At 31.5% G+C, this 23839-nt stretch overlaps 2 protein-coding genes across 6 annotated transcripts in view; both read right to left on the reverse strand.

Annotated features, from left to right (window-relative positions):
* The window catches only part of LOC145334274 (glycerol kinase 3-like), a 159711-nt gene that overhangs the window by 119309 nt on the left and 16563 nt on the right, over nt 1–23839 (reverse strand). The window lies entirely within an intron of this gene.
* Nucleotides 1–23839, reverse strand: part of LOC145334275 (uncharacterized) — a 46027-nt gene that overhangs the window by 10796 nt on the left and 11392 nt on the right. The window contains exons 4-9 of the mRNA XM_080179670.1: nt 22011–22059; nt 21501–21543; nt 20990–21064; nt 3051–3169; nt 2424–2564; nt 912–952 (exon numbers count right to left, since the gene is read on the reverse strand). Of these exons, the coding sequence (XP_080035796.1) occupies nt 912–952; nt 2424–2564; nt 3051–3169; nt 20990–21064; nt 21501–21543; nt 22011–22059 (468 nt within the window). The remainder of the gene's footprint in view (nt 1–911; nt 953–2423; nt 2565–3050; nt 3170–20989; nt 21065–21500; nt 21544–22010; nt 22060–23839) is intronic.

Here is a 23839-nt window from a genome sequence, read left to right on the forward strand (position 1 = left end):
TCTGTCAATCCATTATGATATGTTTACCAAGGATCTAAAGGGTTAAAACAATAGCCGTTAAATTGATGTACATCTCCAATAATTATACACAAAATTCTGTAGATTTATACAATTATTGGTTGAAACGTTTAGACACTCAACTTAATGAACCGACCAATCAAAATGCAATAAAAGTCCCCAAAGTTGTTGAGCCAACAAATAACTTTCAGCTGCTCTAGTTTTCATCTTTAATATCCGCGGAAACCTGTCTATAATACGATATTTCAGTGCTTGTTATAGCTGCGCTACATAAGAAAATTTCCACCAAAAAAAGCTATACTACTTTGCATTTTTTTAAACTAGTCAATTTTTGTGAGAAAAAAATAATAATTAAATTGTGTACCAAAGTTGACATTTACCTAGAACCAAAACAAACAAATTTATTTCAAAATTTTATATTTTGCCAGAAACCAATTAAATATTAGCCAATGGCAAAAATAACCTTTTCTTTGTAATTATATATACAGTTTATTTTATGATAAAAATGGCCCATTAATACAAGGACGTCCAAGGGGAGGGGGGTTAAGGGGTGATTACCCCCCAAAATAAATTTCAAATTTTTACCCCCCCTCCCCCCCAAAAAAAAATAATAAAATGAATCTTAATTTTCTCATTCGCTAGTTCGTAAATTTTGAATGCTTTTTTTAATCTTCATTTGTTGGTACACAATCAAAGTTTTCAAACTTTTCCACCACCAATAATTTCAATCTACATGGGATTTAATTTTGTTTACTTTAATTGGGGGTTTATATAAATTTATCTTCCATTGTCTTATCCCTTAAGATTCCTGAACTTTGTCTCTTCAGTAAATACTTTCCTAAATTATATGTAAGGCCGTTTCCGAGATATTAATGAACAAGGTTTACAATTACCTGACTCTCTTTCTCAGGACAGCTCGTCTGCCATTGACAACCTAAACAAGACATGTTAGAATCATTCTGTTGTTTTAAAACTTCTTATTAAGATAAAAAATCTTAACATTTTTTCAATCTGGAAGCTATAGACATGTAGAATCTGTCAATCTATCAATCTATCTATCTATCTATCTATCTATCTATCTATCTATCTATCTATCTATCTATCTATCTATCTATCTATCTATCTATCTATCTATCTATCTATCTATCTATCTATCTATCTATCTATCTATCTATCTATCTATCTATCTATCTATCTATCTATCTATCTATCTATCTATCTATCTATCTATCTATCTATCTATCTATCTATCTATCTATCTATCTATCTATCTATCTATCTATCTATCTATCTATCTATCTATCTATCTATCTATCTATCTATCTATCTATCTATCTATCTATCTATCTATCTATCTATCTATCTATCTATCTATCTATCTATCTATCTATCTATCTATCTATCTATCTATCTATCTATCTACAGGGTGCGCCACATAAATCCGGACTTTTTTTAAACGGCCATAGCGCCAAAACTACTTGACCAATCAGGAAGTTTGACCCCACTATAAAAAGCTTAGGTAATGACCCTTTTGCCTATGAAAATCTTTGGACGATGGAGGACGTGTACACCGAGCTGGCCGCGCATATGTTCAACAAGGCAGATTCGATTTGCGCAGATAGTTCACTGTGGATTCTCGACTTGGGCCTACTAAATCTGACCTCAGCCCATCTGTAGGTGAGATGAACTTCTGAAACTTTCTGGAGATACTATCAGATACCTAGTAAAAACACTAGAAAAGACTAGAGCTCTCTATCCCAGCTGACTTGGCTGTAGTGCTCCGACAAAGTGAATCGTGGTAGATTTTAAAATGTCAAAAACGTCAAAAATCTTGAAAATTTCTCGGTTCTTGACTTCATGGGCTCATATGGAACCAAGAAATTAGTTTTAGACTATATGTTGCGCTGAGAACCCTATCTCAATCTTTATGCCATTTATAAAAAGGTATAAAACGTTGTTCTAGCTCAACTTTGGCCCAAATGAGAGCCGCCGTGTCAAAGGGTACATTAAAGATGGGTTAATTCCTCAAGGAGATGTGGCCTCCCAGCAGCCCCGATCTTAATCCAATGGACTTTTGGGCCTAGAGCGCCATTAAAGCATGAACCAATAGACGCGCCCATATCAAAAAGACCTCTCTCATTGCTCCTATTATGGAGAACTTCGCCTGCTTGGACAGGGACATGGTGACCAGGGTCGGCGGGCGGCTCGGGGGCGGGTAGAGGCGGTGATTGAGGCTGGCGGCGATTTTATTGAATAATCTAATAGTCATATACCTAGTTTGCTTACCAGTTTTTAAAATTCAATAAAATTTTTAAAATTGACGGTTTTATGTTTATTTGTTTGAAAATAAGAAAAAGTCCGGATTTATGTGGCGCACCCTGTATCTATCTATCTACCAAACTTACTCTGAAGGTATCATCCTGCTGTTCCTCGACTTGAGCAGTTTTGGGGGCAAAGTTTTGGAACCTGGAGGCGGGTAGGCTGGCCCTGTTGTCTGTTGTGGGTCTGGCGTTCAGTTTGGGCAGGGCTACTGGCCTCTGGGAGATCTTTATAAAATAATACAATAGCAAGGACGAAAATGTATTTCATTAAACCTTGCTTTCTCTTTCTGTTAAAGGTTTTTGTGTCTAATTCCATTGTTTTGGATAGTTTTTTTTTTGAAAGGTTAAAGTGGCGGCAAATAATCTTTGTCAATTTAAAAGGTCAATAAGTAATTTGTCAGTTGATCTCTTGTAAGGAACTGCCAATGTTATAATTCCAAAACCTTAAAATTTTACTTTACGTGCTATCAATAGATGTTTTAAAGATTATATGCAAATTTGAGAAAAGGCCTTTGCCTTGTAGGGAAAGTAAAATCATCTAGTCTTTTACTTTGTTCGTCTTCCAATATTTACCAGTTATCAAGTGGGGTGGGGGTGCAAGATAAGTTATTTGAATTATTTGTGTGTAATTTATTTAGTCCTATTTTAACAACCTAAAAGAAAATAATTGAATCTACCATAGTCCTATCCCGGCATCACTGTGGGACTTACCTTAGGAGAGGGGGTGGGGGCAAAATCAGGGATAAAGTTTTGCTGCTCCAGGTCCTCGGGTTGGCTGATGGAGGGGGGAGAGTGCACCTTACCATCCACGGTGGGCACAAATCCAGTCACTAAAATAGATGGATAGATAGATTTATATTTAGTTAGATAGATGGATAGATAGAATTTGTTGATTGAGGGGGGGGGGGAGAGTGCACCTTCCCATCCACGGTGGGGACAAATCCAGTCACTAAAATAGATAGATAGATAGGTTGATAGATATATGGATAGGTAGATATTTGGATAGATTGATTGATAGATAGATGGATAAATAGATAGATTGATAGGGTTGGCTAATCCAGTCACTAAAATAGATAGATAGATAAGTTGATAGACAGTTAGATTGATTGATTGATAGGGTTTTTAAAGGAGGGGGAGGGGAGAGAGTGTACCTTCCCATCCAAAAATCCAGTTACTAAAATAGATGGATAGATAGATTGATATATAGTTAGATAGATTGATGAATAGATAGATGGATAGAGAAATTAATAGCTAGTTGAATAGATTGATGGATAGATTGATGGATATATAGATGGATAGATTGATGAATAGATAGATAAATAAATAGATGGATAGATAAATTGATAGATAGTTGGATAGATTGATTGATAAATAGATGGATAAACAGATAGATGGATAGGGTTGGCTGATGAAGGGGGGGAAACACCTTATCTAAAGAAGATAGATAGATAGATGGATAAATGGATCGATAGATTGAAGGATATATACATGGATAAAAATATAGATGGATAAATAGAAAGATGTATAAACAGATAGAAAGATAGATGGATACATAGATAGATGGATAAATACATAGATGTAAAAAAAGGAAAAAATAGATTGATAGAAAAAAAGATACATATATTGATGGATGAAAAGATATATAAATATATAAATGGGTATAAAGGCTATAAAATAGATAGATAGATAGATACTTATATAGATAGACAGATGGATAAATAGAATACGTTAAAAGTATGATTATCACGTATTTTTTATATAACAACTCTTACATATTAGAACTTTATTTCTAACCAGAAAGCAATCAATAAAAAATAATATTAAATACAAATAAAATTAGTTTACATGAAGAATTTTTATTTCAATTTGAATATCTTATTTTAACCTGGGATTTAAAGTGATAAGACAATGGTCGATAAATTGATTGTCGTCCCCAATGATGATACACAAAGTTACCCAATCTGTAGATTAAAATAAGTGGTTGAAACGTTTAAACACTCTTTATTTGTAAGCAGGCCAGAATTTGAGGTGTTAACAAATATAAAAATGCTCCGATTCTAAAAGTGCTTACCCTAAAAGCATTATCAAATTATTGCTGTTTAAGAATAAGATTTTAAAAATTAAAGTTCAATATTTTAACACATATATAAAATTGCTGCTCAAATCAAAATGATAATTTTTAACCAAAAAAAACGATATTTCAAAATTATTTAATTTCAAATTACAATATTGGTTCTGCAGTAATGTTAGATAATAGCTATTAGATAATTATTATTTATCGCATAGTATTATAGACAGCTTTCCGCGGGTTTAAAATGAAAAATAATGTTTGCCCCCGAGGGGCTTGGGCCAGATCTAACAAACTTGTTGTTACTGTTAAGATTTTTATTTTGATATTAATGGAAAATTTCTGTAATAAGATGATGTACTTGGTTCTAATCCAGCGGATATTAATTGGTTTCGAAGCCCTACTGAAATATTAGTTTGTTAATAAACAAGGATGACAACATCCATAAAAGCGAAGCACTGAAACGGTAGGACAAACGGACATTAACACTTGTATAGTGTCTGAACTGAATAATCAGAATATAAAAATATAAGAGTCGACGCAAAATTGTGAGTAAATTTGTTGAAAAACTGCTTGATACAGGATAATGTTTATGGACATACTTACATTTTTAGGCCTTGATTATAGAGTTGCTTCGCTTATAAAATTGTTCTTTGTTGTCCTAGGAATCAATATACCAAAAATCAGATCAAACGGATAATTAGATCACATAAAAATTTTTTTGTTAAAAAAGTAGAAAAATAAACATGTTTAAAATGGACGTACGGACATTCTGGTAATGATTATAGAGTTGCTACGCTTTCTAAATCGTACCTAACTACTAAAGGAATCATCATGCAAAGTTTGAAATCGATAGGACAATTCTAACATGCCTAAATTAACGAATAAAAGCTATCAATCTCGGACGGACGGACGGACCGACCCTAATTATAGAAAATCTAAAAAGCTTCCCTTTTAAAAATAATGGATTATAAAAAAGAAATTAAAGTAATGAAGAAAAATAAATTTGGGAGTGAGGAGAAATCATAGTGTAAAATACACTGGTACCCAAAGTTTAATAACCAAATTATCTTATTCTTTTGGGTACTTTTATATAATTTGATTGGTTGGTTCCAAACAAGCGGAGTCTAAACTTTTCAATCAATAGTTCCAATCTACAAAACTTTACCAGACAAATGTATCATAAAAGGACCCAATAAAATCACATTTCGCCACTGACGTATTAACAGGCGGACAGCGATACATAGTTTATTATAGAGTAGCATCACTTCTAAAAAAATGTGTATTAAGATTTTTTTGTTTAAATGAAGATCTAAGATAAGCATAATAAACAATAATTTTTCTTTACAAAGAAACCTAAAATTTTCTTTCCAATTGTTTAGAGTGGGTGGAAAATTGATATAGTATATGTGGATATATTAACAGGAAAGGATATGTCGTCGATTTAGGTTGATAATAGGGACTTCATTTACTGATAAGTGCGTTTATCCAGATGGAGGGGATGGAGGGTATTGTTATTTTAAGTATGAGTATAACTTTACTAGAGTACAGAAAATCTGGTGCAACATTTCAGTAATTATAAATCGATTGTGTAGGATAAGTGGCTCCTGTTTATTTTATGTTGTTGGTTAGTTTATGCATGTTAAAAGAAACTTTTTTTTCAAATGTTAGTTTAAATTTAAATAAACAGAAGAACGAAAATTAGAGAAAAAACTTTAAAATTGTATGGTTCTAAAAATGTAGTTTAAAGACATGGTTTTTCTTTGCGGGTTAAAATTGTTAGCTTTTATTTGTAGGAATAATTGATAAATATGTTGAATATGAACAAAAACATACTTGTTTTTCTTAGATAAAACAATTTAGATATGAGGGAGTGGACAATTGTCTGTTTATAACACTAGTCCCCAAAGCTTTAAAATAACGTTTTTTTATTCGTCGGCTTGGGGGCTTTTATTGGTTGGTCCATTTAATTGAGATTCTAAACGTTTCAACCACTTATTGTAATCTTGTAATTGTAATTGGATAATTTTGGGTATAATCACTTGGGATCTACATCAATTTAACGGACCTTGTCTTATCCCTTTTGAGATGTGTTAGCTTTTTATGTTACATTGATATTATGAAAACATGAAGTATGAAAACATTGAAAAAGCTTATTTCTAGATTCATACAGTTATCAAATTTATAATAAAAATAAACTTTAAAAGAGAGATTTTATTTACTGAGAAAGTATAGGTCATTTAAAAATAGATGCTTTTTTGAATTACTGATTTTGAATAGAAGAATATGTAAAGATCTTATATTTTTAGTTTTGTTTACATCTTAATATAAGAAAACAAGGATGACAACATCCATCAATAGCGAAGCACAAAAATCAGGGAGGAACAAACGGACAAATCATATAAAAAAATTATGTATATTTGTCTTTTGCAACTTGGCCTATTTTAAATCGCAGCCGAGCAAATAATATTTCTTCCATGGACGGACGGACAGACGAACGGAGTACAGAAAAAGTGAATTATAGAATAACTATTCTTCTAAAAAGTGCGATAAAAAGAGTAAAAGAGAGAAAGTAGATATATAATTTTTTGTAAATGAAAAAAAGGATTTTGGTTTAAAAATAGAACAATTTTTAAAGAAATGGTTAAACAATTATTAAGTAGTTTTTAATCTATTGATAATCTTTTAATTTTTTTATGAAATTTTAATCTTAAACAAAATTTTTAGCAGTTCTTCAATTCAATTTTGTCAGTTTGTCTCTTCTTTGTTTATTTCTCTCTCGAACTATCTTTCACTTTCTCTAGCTATCTATTTTTACGTCAGTTTATATATAAAAACCGAATAATATCACTTGATTATAAGTATATTAAAAGTAAAGCATCGTATTGCAGACAATTTTCCACTGATATTGAAATAAAAATCATAAAATTTATACCAATTTTGTTAGCTCAGAAATTCGGACCTTTGAGGCTAACAAAACTAGTTTGAATCTTAAAATTTTTCATTTTGATATCCGCAAAAAGCTGTCTATAATACGATGCGATAAATGACTATTTCCTAACTAACAATCTGTTCTTGTTTATTGAAAAATTTGGATTATGAATCTGTTTAATCTGTTTATGAGAAATTTAATTAGAACATTTAAATTGCATAGTAGAGTTTAATAAAATGGATACATGAATTTTTGGATATATTGACAGTAGAAACTTTTCGTCAATTTAGGTTGCTTTTATTGACCTCATTTATTGGTCAGTTCGTTTATCTAATAGAATAGGAGTGGTGGGGGAAAAATCGTCATTTTAGCCATATATGTAATTATATTTGAGTACATAAAAATATGTAGCAACATCCAAATAATAATATATCGATTGTAATAAATAAAACTGAACTGAATGATAGATAATCTTAAAACTTATGTATCTATCTAACAATGTATACCTTTATCGTTAGATCTTTCAATATAACTTACTAACAAAAATGTATATATATGATGATACATCTGTCTATATAAACATCTATATATCTTGTTATCTATACATCTTCTATCTTTCTATCTATACATCTATCTATCTTGCTATCTAAATATCTATTTATCTTATTCTATCCATCTTGCTATCCATACATCTAACTTTCTATCTATACATCTATCTATCTTGCTATCTAAGTATTTATATATCTTGTTATCTAAGTATCTATATATCTTGTTATCTAAACATATATTTATATTGATTTCTATAAATCTATATACCTTGCTATCTATACATCTATCTATCTTTCTATCTATACATCTATCTATCTTGCTATCTAAGTATCTTTATTTCTTGTTATCTATACATCTATATATCTTGCTATGTATACATCTATATATCTTGTTATCTATGCATCTATATATTTTGTTATCTATACAGCTATATAACATGCTATCTTTACATCTATATATCTTGTTATCTATACATCTATATATCTTGCTTTCTATAAATCTATATATCTTGCTATCTAAATTTCTATCCTAAAGTGATAAATTACAAAGGTTTAAAGTAACAAGTTATAATACAAGTTGCTAAACGCATTGGCGGTGACCTTTTCTCAACGGGTGTCCTAACTTTACCAATAAAATTTATACAGCAAAAATCTTTGTAAATAAGTCCTCTAGTTATTAGAAGATGATGGTATGGCTTCCAACCCGATTAATATCCATTGGATTAGAACCGATTCTAAGCCATACTGAAAAACCATGCATCGAATCGTATTATAACCAGTTTTCTACGAATAAAATCATAATACCAGTTTTATAAGACCTTCGGCCACTAGGGTCCAATAAAACTGGTTTCAATCTTATAATTTTTCATATTAATATCCGGGTAATACGATGCGATAAATAACTATTCACTGATTCTATGAAAAATATTTGACTATAAATGTTTAGGGAATCATTTTATGTTCTGCCTCCCATAATTAGGACTTCAAGCCGAAGGTCACGCTTTAGAATAGTTGTTCTATGACTTATTATGTGTTTTTTTGCTGTTTGATAAGCTAACCATATTACATGATGGCTTGTTGCCTAAATCTATTATATTTTTAAAACCAAACCAACATGTTCTTTTTTATGAAGTGTGTATACAAAATAATAAGAAAAACTCATAAAAATAGCATGAATGTGCATAGGAGTTTTAAGTGTTTTTGACAGGGGACATTGGGCTTTTTATTACACTAATCCCCATAGTTTTACAACAACGTTTTCTTATTCGTTGGCCTAACAACTTTGGGGGACAAATTAAATTTCTATTGGTTGGTTCATTAAATCAACTATTAACTGTAATCTACTTAAAGGGTAATTATGTGTATTATCATCTATTTATCGACCATTGTCTTATCCCTTTAGATCGCTGTTTTTTTGATAATCATAAAGTTCATTAGATCACACTAAAGAACTACAGCCAAAGTTAGACATTTCAAACAATCATAAACATCGAAATCTCTAAATTTTAGAGAATCTTCTCTTCTGCAAAAGGTCAAACAGTTATTATACGTGCAAATGGCTAGAACTATGTTTAAAGTATGGTTCCGAAACCGATTATAATCCGTTGGATTTGAAAGTTTACAGCCATACTGAAAAATCGTATTATGGACTATTTTCCACGAATAATAAAATCAAAATCATAAAATCAATACAAGTTTAGTTACTCCAGACCCTCGGGGTCAACTAAACTAGAATTAATTATGTAATTTTTCATTTTACTATCTGTGGAAAGCTGTCTATAATACGATGCGATTCTATGAACATAATTGTCCTTACAGCTTTTCTATTTTGTTATTTCTAGTTTTGCTAACTGCTTCTTGGCATTTGAAATGATTTTCATGTCATCATTTTTTGCACTTTTTTATATAAATAATAATAACTTGTACACTTCATGGATAGTACAATAGTAGATAATTTAAAATTGAATCATGCTCAGTCTACGGTGTTCTTGGCAACGATTATCTCCAAAAATTATTAACTTTATTGGCTGCTAACGGCCAAACGGTGGAACTCGCAAAAAATTTCAACTGGCAAGAGAAGGCCTCCAAATACTGAACCAGTCATTACTCCATAATATTTACGCGTTTTTCTGCAGTGAGTCTTTCCCTGTGCAACATTGAATCTTGGCTATTCAAGATTATCTATTATTTCTAAAGACGATTAAAACGGTGTGACATTTTTATTTTTTTCATTTTGTGAAGAATGTCTGGGAGCTAAAATGTTGCTGATCTTTATCAGAACATTCCTTCTTGATTACAGAAGCAAATCAATGAATTACTAGTTCTAGAGTCTTCAAATATCAAAGTGAAACAGTAGAAATTAGGTCTTTTAGCAACTGATATTAAACTGTAATATTTAGAGGATTCTAGGACAATTTTTGGATGGACAATATCTTAAATAGTATCTGCGTAATAGCAGTAGTCAAAGCCACTTTGAAAGTTGAACAAGAATTTTCTGTCAACCATGATTAATCAGATATCTAAAGGGATAAGACAATGGCCAATATATATTGTTGTACATCCCCAATGATGATACACAAAATTACCTCTTCTGTAGATTAAAGTTAGTGGTTAAAATGATTGGACACTCAACTTAATGAACCAACCAATTACACTTCAATAATAGTCCCCAAAGTTGTTGAGCCAACAAATAAGAAACTTTGGGGACTAATGAAAAGTCCAATGTCCCGTAAAGTTGCATTATCAGAATAACGATTGTGTTTCTGTATTTTACTTCTGGTAAGGTTAGGTTAGGTTCAATTGGGTACATTTTAGCCCCACGCATGGGTTAGGCATATAGAAAAAAAACTAGCATGCCTCCATTTTTAAAAAAAATCAATTGAAATAAGGGGGGGGGGGCTCTTTTGCTTATTAGGCACCTTATGGAATATAACCATTTTTTATTAAATAAAAATTTATAATATTCTAAATTTTCGTAGATAATTATTATTGAACTTAAGATTTTGGTTTAAAAATACTATTAACCTTGCTTCCATTTATTTTATAGCATAATTAGGTTAATTAAATTAATCATTACATAGCCCTAAAATTAAGATATTAAAATCATTACTTCTTTAGAGTTGGATTTCTGAATAAAATATAAGAAACCTATATTTTAATAAAATATCAGTTTTCTGCTCGTAAGAACATTTTGTACAAAGAAGTCTTTCATAATCAGTTATCTTGATATATAGATAGATAGACAAACAGATAGATAGATAGATAGATAGAGGGATAGATAGATAGATAGAGGCATAGATAGATAAATAGAGGGATGGATAGATAGACAGTTATATGGATAGATAGGCAGTTAGATGGATAGACAGAAAGATAGATGGATAGACAGAAAGATAGATAGATAAATAGAAAGATAGAAAAATAGAAAGAAAGATAGAAAGATTGTAAGATAAACAGTTAATTGGATAAAAAGACAGAGGGATGGATAGATAGACAGTTAGATGGATAGATAGACAGATGGATTAATATATAGATAGATAGATAGATAAATAGCATGGGTTTGGGTAGGGAGTAAACTGTAGCATCTTTATAGATAGACAAATAGACAGATAGATGGATAGATAGACAGAGGGATGGCTAAATAGAGAGTTAGATTTATAGATAGATAAAGGGATGCCTAAATAAAGCCATTGTCTTTTAAAACATGAGCAAAGCCAGAGAGAGAGAGGTGACAATGGGCTGTTTATTACACTAGTCCCCAAAGTATTATGTATAATAACGTTTTCTTAGTAGTTTGCTTAACAATTTTGGGACTTTTGTACATTTTGATTGGTTGGTTCATTGAGATGAGTGTTCCAACATTTCGACCACTGATTTTTATCTACAGATTAGGTAATTTTGCCATTATTAGAAATGATTAATTGATGATCGTCTTATCCCTTTACATCTCTGGAGCAAAGCATAATCAAAAACCCATGATTAAATTTTTTCACTTAAAGTTCTCCTTAAAACCTACATTGTGCTTTTAAGTGGGTTTTTATGTTTGATAAAATCAGCAAAGAATTTGCACAACTTTTTTTACTATGGGTTGAATATTCAGTGTATGCATTTTTTATCCATCATAAATCCTGATTTAAGATTTTGAATAAAGTGTGTATTAGATTTGACTTTCCTATTTTATATAAGATTGTAACCAGTTTTGTTAGCCCCGAGATCCCGACGGCAATGGCTAACAAAACTGGTTTAAATTTTAAGATTGTACATTTTTATATTCGTAGAAAACTGGATATAATACGATACAATATATGATTTTTCGGTATGGCTTTGAACCGGTTTTAATCCAGAAGATAATAATCGGTTTTGAAGCCATACTGGAAAAATATTATTACAAATTATTATCTTATCATTGTTGCACTAGTTATAGTCATAATTGGCCATTTTAAACAATTTATTTAGATCTCTAATATGTATTTTTCAAAATTGAAGATGATTAAAGTAATATCAGTCCCCAAAGTTGTTAAGTCAACAAATATGAAAACGTTATTATAAAACTTTGAGGACTAGTGTTAAAAATAGCCATATGTCTCCTCCCTCCTTTTTTGCATTTTTAACCCTGCCACCCTTGTGTGAAAAATATACATTAAAAAACTGTAAAAACCACATATAGTGGTTGAAACTGCAACCATTAAATGCAGCCATAAAGGTGTCAAAATCCCCTTATTAATCAATAGACTATGAATGCACTTTGTCAAGATATTAGTGTTCAAGTAATTTATTTTAAAAATGTTAATTTTAAGTGACTGTAAAGACAATTTTATCAGGGATCTAAAGGATTAAGACAATGGCCGATAATTTGATGTACATCTCCAATGATGATACACTGATCTCCCATTCTGTAGATTATAATTAGTGGTTGGATTGTTTTGACACTAAACTTAATGAATCAACCAATCATAATATAATAACAGTCCACAAAGTTGTTTGTCAAACGAATAAGACACGTTATTATAAAACTTTGGGGACTAGTGTAATAAAAAGCCCATTCCCTCCCTGGAATTTTATACACCTCATTTGTCATAAAATAATAAATACTGCATAATAATTATTCTCGTATTCATTCGAATCCGGTGGATAGGAACCGGTTCTCATCCATACGAAAAAACTATGTCTAGCATCGTATTATATCCAGCTTTCTACGAATATAAAAATGTACAATCATAAGATTAAAACCAGTTTTTTAGCCCGCGCCTTCGGCACTTCGGGGCTAAAAAAACTGGTTTTAATCTTATAATTGTACATTCTATATCCGCGGAAAGCTGTTTATGATACGATGCGAGAAATAACTATTCTTGTTTAGAGAATTAGAGAGAGAGGGGACAATGGTTGTTTATTACACTAGTCCCCAAAGTTTTATGATGACGTTTTCTTATTCGTTAATTTAACAACTTTTGCGACTTAAATAAATTTTGATTAATTGATTCGTTAAGTTGAGTGTTTGGGTTGTTTATTACACTAGTCTCCATAGTTTAATAATGACACTTTCTTATGCGTTAGCCTAATTACTTTGGGGAAATTAGTGATTTTTGATTGGTTGGCTCATTAAGTTGAGTTTTCAAACGTTGAAACCACTAATGTTAATCTACAAAACGGGTAATTTTGTGTTTCATCATTGGGGATGTACATCAATTTATCGGCCATTATCTTATACCTTTATATCCTTGAGAGAATTAGACTCTTCAAATTGATTATTGAATTTTAATTATTGATTTTAATCTATAATTTGTGTATCATATTTGCATTTGGCAAGGGGCTTTAATTATGTGTTAATTAAATTTTGCTTAATTTAAAACTTGATTAGGTCAATAATTAAATTGCATTTTCCTAATTAAAAATATGTATAATAAAAACCTAATTTAGTTTTTGATTACAAAAATCTTTGATTTAAAAGGTTGGTCCGTCCGTACGGCTGTCCGCAGGAACGGTTAGCTCTTTTCGTTAATTTAGACATGTTAGAATTGTTCTAGATATTTCAAACTTTGCATGATGATTCATGTAACAATGAGGTAGGATTTAAAAAGCTTAGCAACTCTATAATCATTACCAGAATGCCCGTACGTTCATTTAAAACATGCTGATTTTTAACTTTTGTTGGCAACTTTTTTGACTTGATATTTTAATCCTATTCGTCTGATTTTTGGAATAATGATTCTTAGGACAACATATACAATAATATAAGCAAGGTATCTCTATAATTGATTCTTAACAATAAAAGTATGTCCTAGCTGTATTTACGCAACAAATTTCGTTAATACTTAGAAATTAATGTTCTGCTTATTAAAGTACTGACATTCTACAAGATACATTACAAAGTTTATTTTTGGTTTGTCCTACCTTCAGATTTTTATGTCTTTAAACAGAATCTAAAATTTGTGTCATTTTGCAATAATTTAATATACTATTTTGTTTATGCATTTTAATTAATATCCTTCTTTTATACATACGTTTCACACTCTACAAGTGTTCATTTTTATTTGTTGTTTTAAGAGCTTGCTTTTAAGGATGTTGTCATCCTTGTTTAAAAAATGAATTCAATTTTTACATGAACTGATAAGAATAAATGCCAATTAGTAAAAGGTCAGTGTCAGAAAACTGGCCACCAAAATTTGGCAATGTGAAAAATTTCTGCCAGATGTGTAAAAACAAGAATGACAACATCCATGTAAGCGAAGCTCTGAAAACAACAAATGAACATGAACATTTGTAGAGTGTCAAAACTTATAGAAGGAGGATATTAATGTAATAGTATAAACTTTTGCAATACTGCATAAGTACAGGATTCTGTTTAAGGACATACCTACATTTTTATTACTTGATTATACAGATGCTTCACTTAAAATATTGTACCTTGTTGTCCTAGGTATCATTGTTTAAAAGTTAGATGAATAGGATTAATTATATCACAAACAAAAGGGTTTAAAAAATTAAAAATTTACATGTCTTAAATGAACATACATAATTTCTGGTACTAATTATAGAGATGCGTTGCTTTCTAAATCATACCTAACAATAGGACAATTCAAAGATGATTAAATTATAATTATAGAAAAGCTTTGCTTCTAATAATTCAGGTTATGTATAAAGATTACAATCAAAAATGCAAATAAAGATGAAAATTTTGTACAGAAATATTTTTCATTCATTGTATTTACAATAACATATTATTCCTAAATATTATTATTATAATATAGATTACTGGCGGCTTCGCCCCTAGCCTCTAGGGGCTTTGCCCCAAGAGATGATAAAAAAAAAGTTAAGGTGAAATTCGTAAAAAAAAATAAGAATATCTAAAATAAGGATATCACCTACAAAAAAAAGGACCAAGGATATCTCTTTGCTTATATAAGGGTAAGAAGTTTATAATCATGAAACAAAAAGAATAAAAACTCAAGTTTTGAAAAGTTTTATTTACCTTCTTCTGCAACTAGGACTATCAAATACAGGAATTTCAGGCAATGATAAGTATCAGATAAAAACTTGAAAATGCATTCCAAGAAAGGAAGAAAGAAAGAGAGAAGGCCTGAAAACTGCATATGTAAGTGGGTAATGGATGTATAATCAATTGGAAAAATTATATGCTTTTAGTAATACAAGAAATGTTGACTGTACAATTTCTGATATCTATAATACAAAGTAGAATGATGTCTGCCAGTCCCTCCATCCGTCTGAAGCTTAAGATCTAGGTAACCGCTAAACCGATTGGATTCTACTCTTAAGGGGAATATACCTACTGTTCCTGTGTTAGTTTTAGGCTATTTTTTGGAGGGTGGGACCCCCCCCCCCCTAGATATACCACACTTTTCTGGGATCTTGCTGAGTCAAGTATCAACTGTTGGGAATATCAAAGGATGACTCCATGCAAAATTTGAGCCGGATCCGGCCAAAACCGGCCGTGAATTTTATGAAAAACCGTTTTTTTCCGGTTTTTAGGGGGTATCTGTAAATCGATTCAGCTGGAGCAAACCCGGTTGGAGGTACAAAAAATTTTACTTCACATGAAATTTAGCCAATGCAATTGCCTACAAAAATGTACTTCATCATCAACTTGATTGGACAACTCTTTCCCCTCCTAAATGTCCATTAAAACCTCGGAAACGGCAAAAATCGCCAAAAATCACGCCTTCGGCGGCAAATAACGGCTAAACGGTCAGCCGGAAGCGAATGAAACATAAATAAAGAAATGTCTGCCTCAAAAAGTTGTTCAACATCAAAGAGATGCTTGAAGTCTCTAAAACGACTCCTTCCCCTCCTTTAAGGGGAAAAACTGAAAAAACGTGATTTTCAAAAGTATGCCCACTTCGTGGGTGTGGGGGGCACTGAACCCGTCACCCCAGGGTCACCAAATATAAAGTCTAGGCGGCCCACAATGCTGAATTTTCACCAAGTGAAAGTCTTGTGTCATTATCTCTTATGAGAAAAAAGTTATTAATTAATTTAAATTTCAAATTGTGATTTTTTGATGGATTTCTTTGATGAAATGACAGGCTGGTCAATTTTTAGGCCATTTTTTGCTGTTTTCGGCCCGCCACGCCCAAACGGTTTGAGATAATCTCACGGGACCTTTTGCCCGACCTAAGCCTGGTTATTAGTAAGGTCTAAGAAAAAAAAAATCCCGGATTGGATGAGGCACGACGTCACTGCGCGCCGTCAAAAATCGCTGGTCGGCTCATTTTGCCCCCTCAAACCCTCACCTCGTGCCATTTTTCTGTGTAAAGATTATAATTATAATAATTATTTTTGCGTAAGTCTGTTTTTTTTTCCTAGACCTCACAAATAACCAGACTTAGGTTGGGCAAAAGGTCCCGTGAGATTATCTAAACCATTTGGGCGTGACGGCCCAAAAACCGCAAAAAATGGCCTAAAAATTGACCGGCCTGTCATTTCATCAAAGAAATCCATCAAAAAATCACAATTTGAAATTTTAATTAATTAATAACTTTTTTCTCATAAGAGATAATGACACAAGACTTTCACTTGGTGAAAATTCAGCATTGTGGGCCGCCTAGACTTTATATTTAGTGACCCTGGGGTGACGGGTTCAGTGATATTCCCAACAGTTGATACTTGACTCAGCAAGATCCCAGAAAAGTGTGGTATATCTACCCCCCCCCCCTAAAAAAATCCCCCATTTTTTAGCTACATAATTGAACTTATAAAAATTCATTAAAAATTAACTTCTAAATCATTCAAATAAACTATTTTATAACCCGCATTTATGTATATATCATTAGGTATTTTATCCACGCTTTTTCAAGCGAATGCTTTGTATGCATTTTTGCATTGTATAAGATGTAAGTTAATGTTTGAAAGTGTATTGAGCATGCAACCACTTACAAGATGATTAAAGTCCCTCCACAGATCATGACGTCATATGATAGAATAACCAATGAGAGGGCAGTATAAATTTTACCATTGGTCAATTACAGTGTATATTGGCTATTCTATCGTATGACGTCATAATCTGTGGAGGTACTTTAATCATATTCAACCACTTACAAAGTTTACAAAACACTTACTTACATTGGATATGCTTATTTGATCATAGGGCTAGAATTTTGAGACAGTGAAAGAAAAAATGTTTATTATTTTAATGATTTAAGGCAATATTGCATGAAATAATGTTTTTAATATAAATTTTTGGAAGATTTAAAATTTTTTTGGGATAGGAGGTTTGTCGCTAGCTATAGGACGTTTGTCGCATTAGGACGTTTGTCGGTGTACTGTTTGTATAGATTAATGTGAATATAAATTCCAGTTTTATTAAGTTTTAAAAATATTTAAGCATTTCTCTTTACAATCCATCCTTATATGTAAAGTAGTATAGGTTTTTTTTGTCTAAAGCTTAAGATCTAAATGCCTACTGAACTGATTGGGTTCTCTATTTTAGGTAAGCTTCTGTGATGGTATTAAGCTATTTTGTATGAATACAGGGCCCCTAGATATTAGAGGGGCAGTCGCTATTACATCATACAGTATTAAAATATTAAATCCATGAAACTGTCAAAATTTACCTTATTTTCATGTACTGTTTTGCAATATTCTTAAGAATACAGTGAAAATGAGTTTTCATAAATTAATTTTAGTTTTTGTAAAAACTTTACTTTTTACAATTGAATGAAATTTTTAGTAGCGAAGCTACTCTATAATTTGAAATGTCCGTCTGTCTGTATGTCCGTATGTCCGTCTGTCCGTCTGTCTTAGTTTGGGGGAAACGTGATTTTCTCGGCTCCTATAAAAGATAAAAGGCTGAAATTTTTTGACAACATTCCCATTATTAAGGAGCACAATTAACTACAAAACATCAATGGCGATAGGACCGCATTTTTAGCAGGTTTTAGGCTAATTTTGTATTTTTCACATTTTCTTCATATCTTTGGTGTTTATGGTCCGATTTCCAAAATTTTTTTAGTTATAGATATCAAAATTAAATTTCCTGTCGTTTTAAGAAAACATCAATTGTGGTCAGACTGCCTTTTTGCAGGTTTTTGGCTATTTTTATATTTTTCACATTTTTCCTCATATCTTTAGTGATTATGGTCCGATTTTTAAAATTTTTGTAGTTAAAAATATCAAAATTAAATTTCCCGTTGTTTTGAACATCCAGTATGTAATTTACTTTGACCGTCAGTCTGTTAGTCGTATTACGGAAATATAAATATTATGAAATTAAAACAAATTTTGAAAAGGTTTCGTGATTTATTTCCTAATATACAATACATGCTTTTGACAACTAATCTTTAAATTCTTATACATATTTTTGTGCTTCGCTACTTATGGATGTTGTCATCCTTGTTTTAAAGTAACTTAATTTTAATACCAACTTAATTTATTACTTACAAAAGCGATGCTTTTCAATAGTTAGGTTCATTCGTCCGTCCTTAACGGTTGGTTCTTTTCGTGCGTGTTTTTCATATCGATTTCAAACTTTGCATGATGATTTCTATAACAATTAGGTAAAATTTAGAAAGCGTAGCAACTCTATAATCGTTACCAACAAGTCCGTACGTCCATTTAAATCAGGCTGATTTTTTAACATTTTGACAAAATTTTTTGTATGATATGATTATTCTATTCATCTGATTAATGGAATAATGCTTCTTAGGACAACAAGGAAAAGTATTATAATCAAGACAGCTCTATAATCAGATCCTAAAAATGATAGTATGGCATTTTACGGTATCCTATATTTACACAATTTTGCAAAAAAATTATGTACAATTTCAATTGGGCTTAGAAATTAACGTTCTGCTTATTAAGTTCTCAAACTCTACATGAGTTAATGTTCGATTGTCTTTCCTTCTGATTTTTGAGCTTTGCTTTTATGGATGTTGTCATCCTTGTTCTTTCAAAAGATACTTTGAGTATGCATTATGCATGTATGTCTGTAAATATTCTTTGATGTTTCAACAAGGATGATAACATCCATAAAAGCGTAGCTCTAAAATAAGAGCGAAGTACAAACGAGCAATATAGGATACAGTAAACGGACATACTTTCATTTTTAGGATTTGTTATATTTTAGAGTTACTACACTTTCTTATTTGTACCTAGCTCGTTATAGGAAGCGTCATGCAAAGTTTAAAACCAATAAGACAATTCTAACATTTCAAAATTAAAGAAAAGAGCTAACCGGATGGACGAATCGACCCTTATTATAGAAAAACTTTCAAAAATACATTAAAGCCATCATGTTTGTATACAATGAAACCATTCTACAAAAGATTTTATGTTTGTTCTTTCAAAAGGTTTGGTAAGGTAGAAAAAGTATTCTTTTGTAAGTGCAATTTTCAACATATTATAATGCATTTTTGTTTTAAATTTCTGGTTTAATTTTTTTTTATAAAGAAAATGATACTGCTAATCCCCAGATAGAGAGAGAGTTGACAATGAGCAGTTTATTACACTAGTCCCCAATGTAATATAATAACTTTTTCTCATTCATTGGCTTAAAGTGAAATTTGATTGGTTGGTAAATAAAATTGAGTGTTAAAACGTTTTTAAATTTTAATCTACAGAAGGGGTAATTTTGTATATCATCATTTGGGATGTACATCAATTTATCAGCCATTGTCTTATCCCTTTTAGATACCTGACTAATCCCATATTCCAACAAATCTTAATGTTTTCTATGGAAAAAATTATTCATTTTTATTTTGAATTATTGTAATTTTTACCATGAATGATTAAATTTTCCTCATTTTCCTAGTTATTATTTAAGCTGATTAAAATTATAAATCTTTTAATTTTTATGTTTGTTTATTAATCAAATTCATTGACATTTTGTTTTTCCCTATTTTTCAAAGCGAAGCTTTTCTATAATTAGGGTCGGTCCGTACGTTCGTTCGTATGTCCGTTATTTTCAAATTTGGGGACTAGTGTATTAAACATTCCATTTTCCCCTCTCTCTCTGACTGAATGATACAAATATAATGTGAATGTTGAACCTGATTTGCTTAAAGGACAATGAGGCAAAAGGAAATGGATGAATTTAGTGTAATAATGCAAAAAGCAGGGCTTCTCCATAGCTTGGCCAACCCATATGTTTATTGGTTTCAGGGATAAGAAGGGATAAGACAATGGGCGATAAATTGATGTACATCCCCAATGATGAAACAAAATATTACCCTCTGTAGTGTAAAATTTTTAGTTTAAACGTTTGAACACTCAACTTATTAAACCAACCAATCAAAATTCGATAAAAGTTGTCAAGCCAAATGTTAGTATAAAACTTTGTAATAAACAGCCCATTTGTAGCCACAAGATTTTGACTTTATTTCATCAAAGAATAGTTATTTATTGCATTGTATTATAGACAGCTATCCGCAGAAATTGGTATGAACAATTATAAAATTAAAACCAGTTATGTTGGACCCAAGGGGCCGATGGCTTGGGCTAACAAAACGGGTATTAATTTTAGGAATATTATTTAAATATTTGTGAAATTATCTTTAATACAATGCTATACATGATTGTTTAGTATGGCTGAGAACCAGTTCTTATCCAGCGGATATTAATCGGTTTCGAAGCCATGCTGAAAAATTATTCTTACCGGTGTCAGCACCATAGGAAGTTTCCTTGAGGTTGCCATCAGCATCAATATAACCATATTTCCCCTTCACTTCTCCTAAAACAATAATAGATACCATCAGCATCAATATAACCATATTTCCCCTTCACTTCTCCTAAAACAATAATAGATAAGATTCAACCCATTATCTGGTAGCTGTCTTTAATACCCTAGCAAAATGGGGATTAAAGTCACTGCTTTTGGCCTACCTATTCTATTGACGTCAGGAAATAACCTAAACCCCATTTCTTTTCTAATGGGTTTCTTTCCCCCTTCCCCTTCTCTTACCCTCTACTATAGGTAGGCCAAAAGTGGTGACATCTATCCCCATTTTCCTAGTACACTAAACACAGCTACAATTAATGTCCAAAAAATATAAAACCGCGTCCAATTAAAATTTTAATTCACGAAAAAAGCCATCCGTTCAGGACGGACAGACGGACCGACCCTAATTATAGAAAAGCTTCGCTTATGATAATAAAAATTTAATAACCTGTTGGAAGTCTTGTCTCTAACTTGTAGGTACCATCAGCAGACTAAATAATTTAGAATTATAATTTACCCTTATAATAAAGTTAAAGGATCTCTGTGTGTCTGTCAGTCTGTCTGTCTGTACTGAAGGATCTCGGTAACCGCTGAACCGATATGGCCAATATTTAACATTAACCTAAAATAACCTATCAAAGGCTATTGTTTTCTTTCCATGATCCATTTTTTTAAAAATGTATGACATAAAATGAATAAAGCCTAATATCAGCTTCTATCCTTCTTTCTTATATAACATCATTAACACTACTTTTCAGGGCTCGGCTGCCGCTCGGCAGCCGCCTGTAAGCGGCAAGGAAATCAATCTTTTACAATGTTAAAAATCTGCTGGAAGTCTAGACATGACCCACATAGGGCAATTCCTCTTATTAAAATTTTCATAGCATCTAAACGGGTTTAAATTTAAATGCTTAGTCGCCGCGGCTGACGCGCAGCTGCTGAGCACTGATATTTTTACCTGAAATCCATAGGTGTAACTGCCATCTGTATTGTGTTGGTCAACAAATCTATAAAAAAAAATTATGAACAATTTATGAAATAGATATTTGGATAGATGGAAACTTATATAAAAGTAACGGAATGTTTATCTGTGTGTACCGAAGGATCTCGCTAACTGCTGAACCGATATGATTCTCCTTTACAATAAAGCTTCGACTTCGATTTAGGGGAGGGTTCCAAAACTTCCCAAGGTATATCGCCCACCAAATTACCCAATCCCCCCCCCCCCTCAATTTTTACTTTATCTAATTAAAACTAAACTGACCTTCCTGCCCCCCATTAAGTGCCCCTAGAGGCCTCTGGTAATATTATATAAAAAGAGATAGAAAACTGAAAAAAATATTAATAAATTAATATTAGATAGAGTTATGTGCTATATTTAATATTTATATGATACTAAATTCATTACCTAAAATATTAATAAAATATGTTTTTATTAATTTCATATACTTAGTAATATTAATACGAGGTAAAAATATAAAAATTTTGCATTAGGTTTCCAATTATATTCTTTATTTGTAATTTGAGATTCTTTTTTCAGTATGGCCTCGAAACCGATTAATATCCGCAGGATTAGAACCGGTTCTCAGCTATACTAAAAAAATCATGTTTAGCATTGTATTACAGACAATTCAACAATTTGGTTGTCAGAAACCCCACTCAAAGATAATATTTTCTTGAAAAACATTTCATTGTTCTTCTTTTTCTTTTAAATTTGTTAATTCAAATTTGAAGCCAAATAAAAAATTCTACATGTCTACCAAATTTAAAAGGATACAGGGATAGATAAATCGATGAAAATAAACCCACCAAATATCAGGGATCTTGTGAGATAAGATAATGCACACTAAATTGATGTACATCCCCAATAATGATACACAAAATTATCCCTTCTATGGATTGCAATTAGTAATTGAAACGTTTTTGCACTCAACTCAATATACCAACTAATCTAAATTTATTAAAAGTCCTGAAAGCTATCGAGCCAACGAATAAGAAAACGTTATTTTAAAAGTTTGGGAACGAGAGCTCATCGTACCCTCAATCTCTGAATCTTTAGGGATAAGAAGATGAACGCTATATTATACTCTTCCAATTAGATCAACAAAATTACCCCTTCTTTAGATAATTTTGATATAATAGTTTCACTGATAGTTTGTACAACCCAATCAAGTCCCCTAAAAATTACGCATTGTTTCTTTCGAAAAGCAGTTTTTATTTTGTTTATTATTTTTATTCTTTTTTCACTGATGTTTCAAGACAGTCAAATAAGCGTTAAAACCTTCAAATTATACAGGGATAAACATTGAAAGGAACAAAAAAATACCCAAAAAAAACACAAGAATATTACAACCATCTACTTGCTTGCGGTAACGCCCCTAGAGGCATATAGGGGTAGGAAAATGTCAACCCCACCTCCACTTTTAATATTATTTTTAAATTGAACAGTAATATTTTAGCTCAATATTTAAAATATCAAATATTTATGCTTTCTAATCAACTCATACATATACAACTACCAGCTGCGCATATAGCTTCAAGTAGCTCTACATTCTATGGAGTAATAAGGGGGCAGAATAATAGCCTTAAACCATCTTAAGGTCAAAATTTAAAAAAAGAAATAGCCTATAACTAACCTGGAACCTAAGTGAGGCTTCCTAAAAAGGAGAACTCAATCAGGCCATGAGTGATTGAAATCTTAAGCTTCAGACAAAAAATTATCATTTTTAGGGGGGTTGGGGGTGTCCCACCCCAAAAGAAAATAGCTTAAAACCACCACAGGACCAA

Source organism: Acartia tonsa, chromosome 12 (assembly GCF_053477335.1).
Source record: "Acartia tonsa isolate MP-2025a chromosome 12, ASM5347733v1, whole genome shotgun sequence".
NCBI classification, from domain to species: Eukaryota; Metazoa; Arthropoda; class Copepoda; order Calanoida; family Acartiidae; genus Acartia; species Acartia tonsa.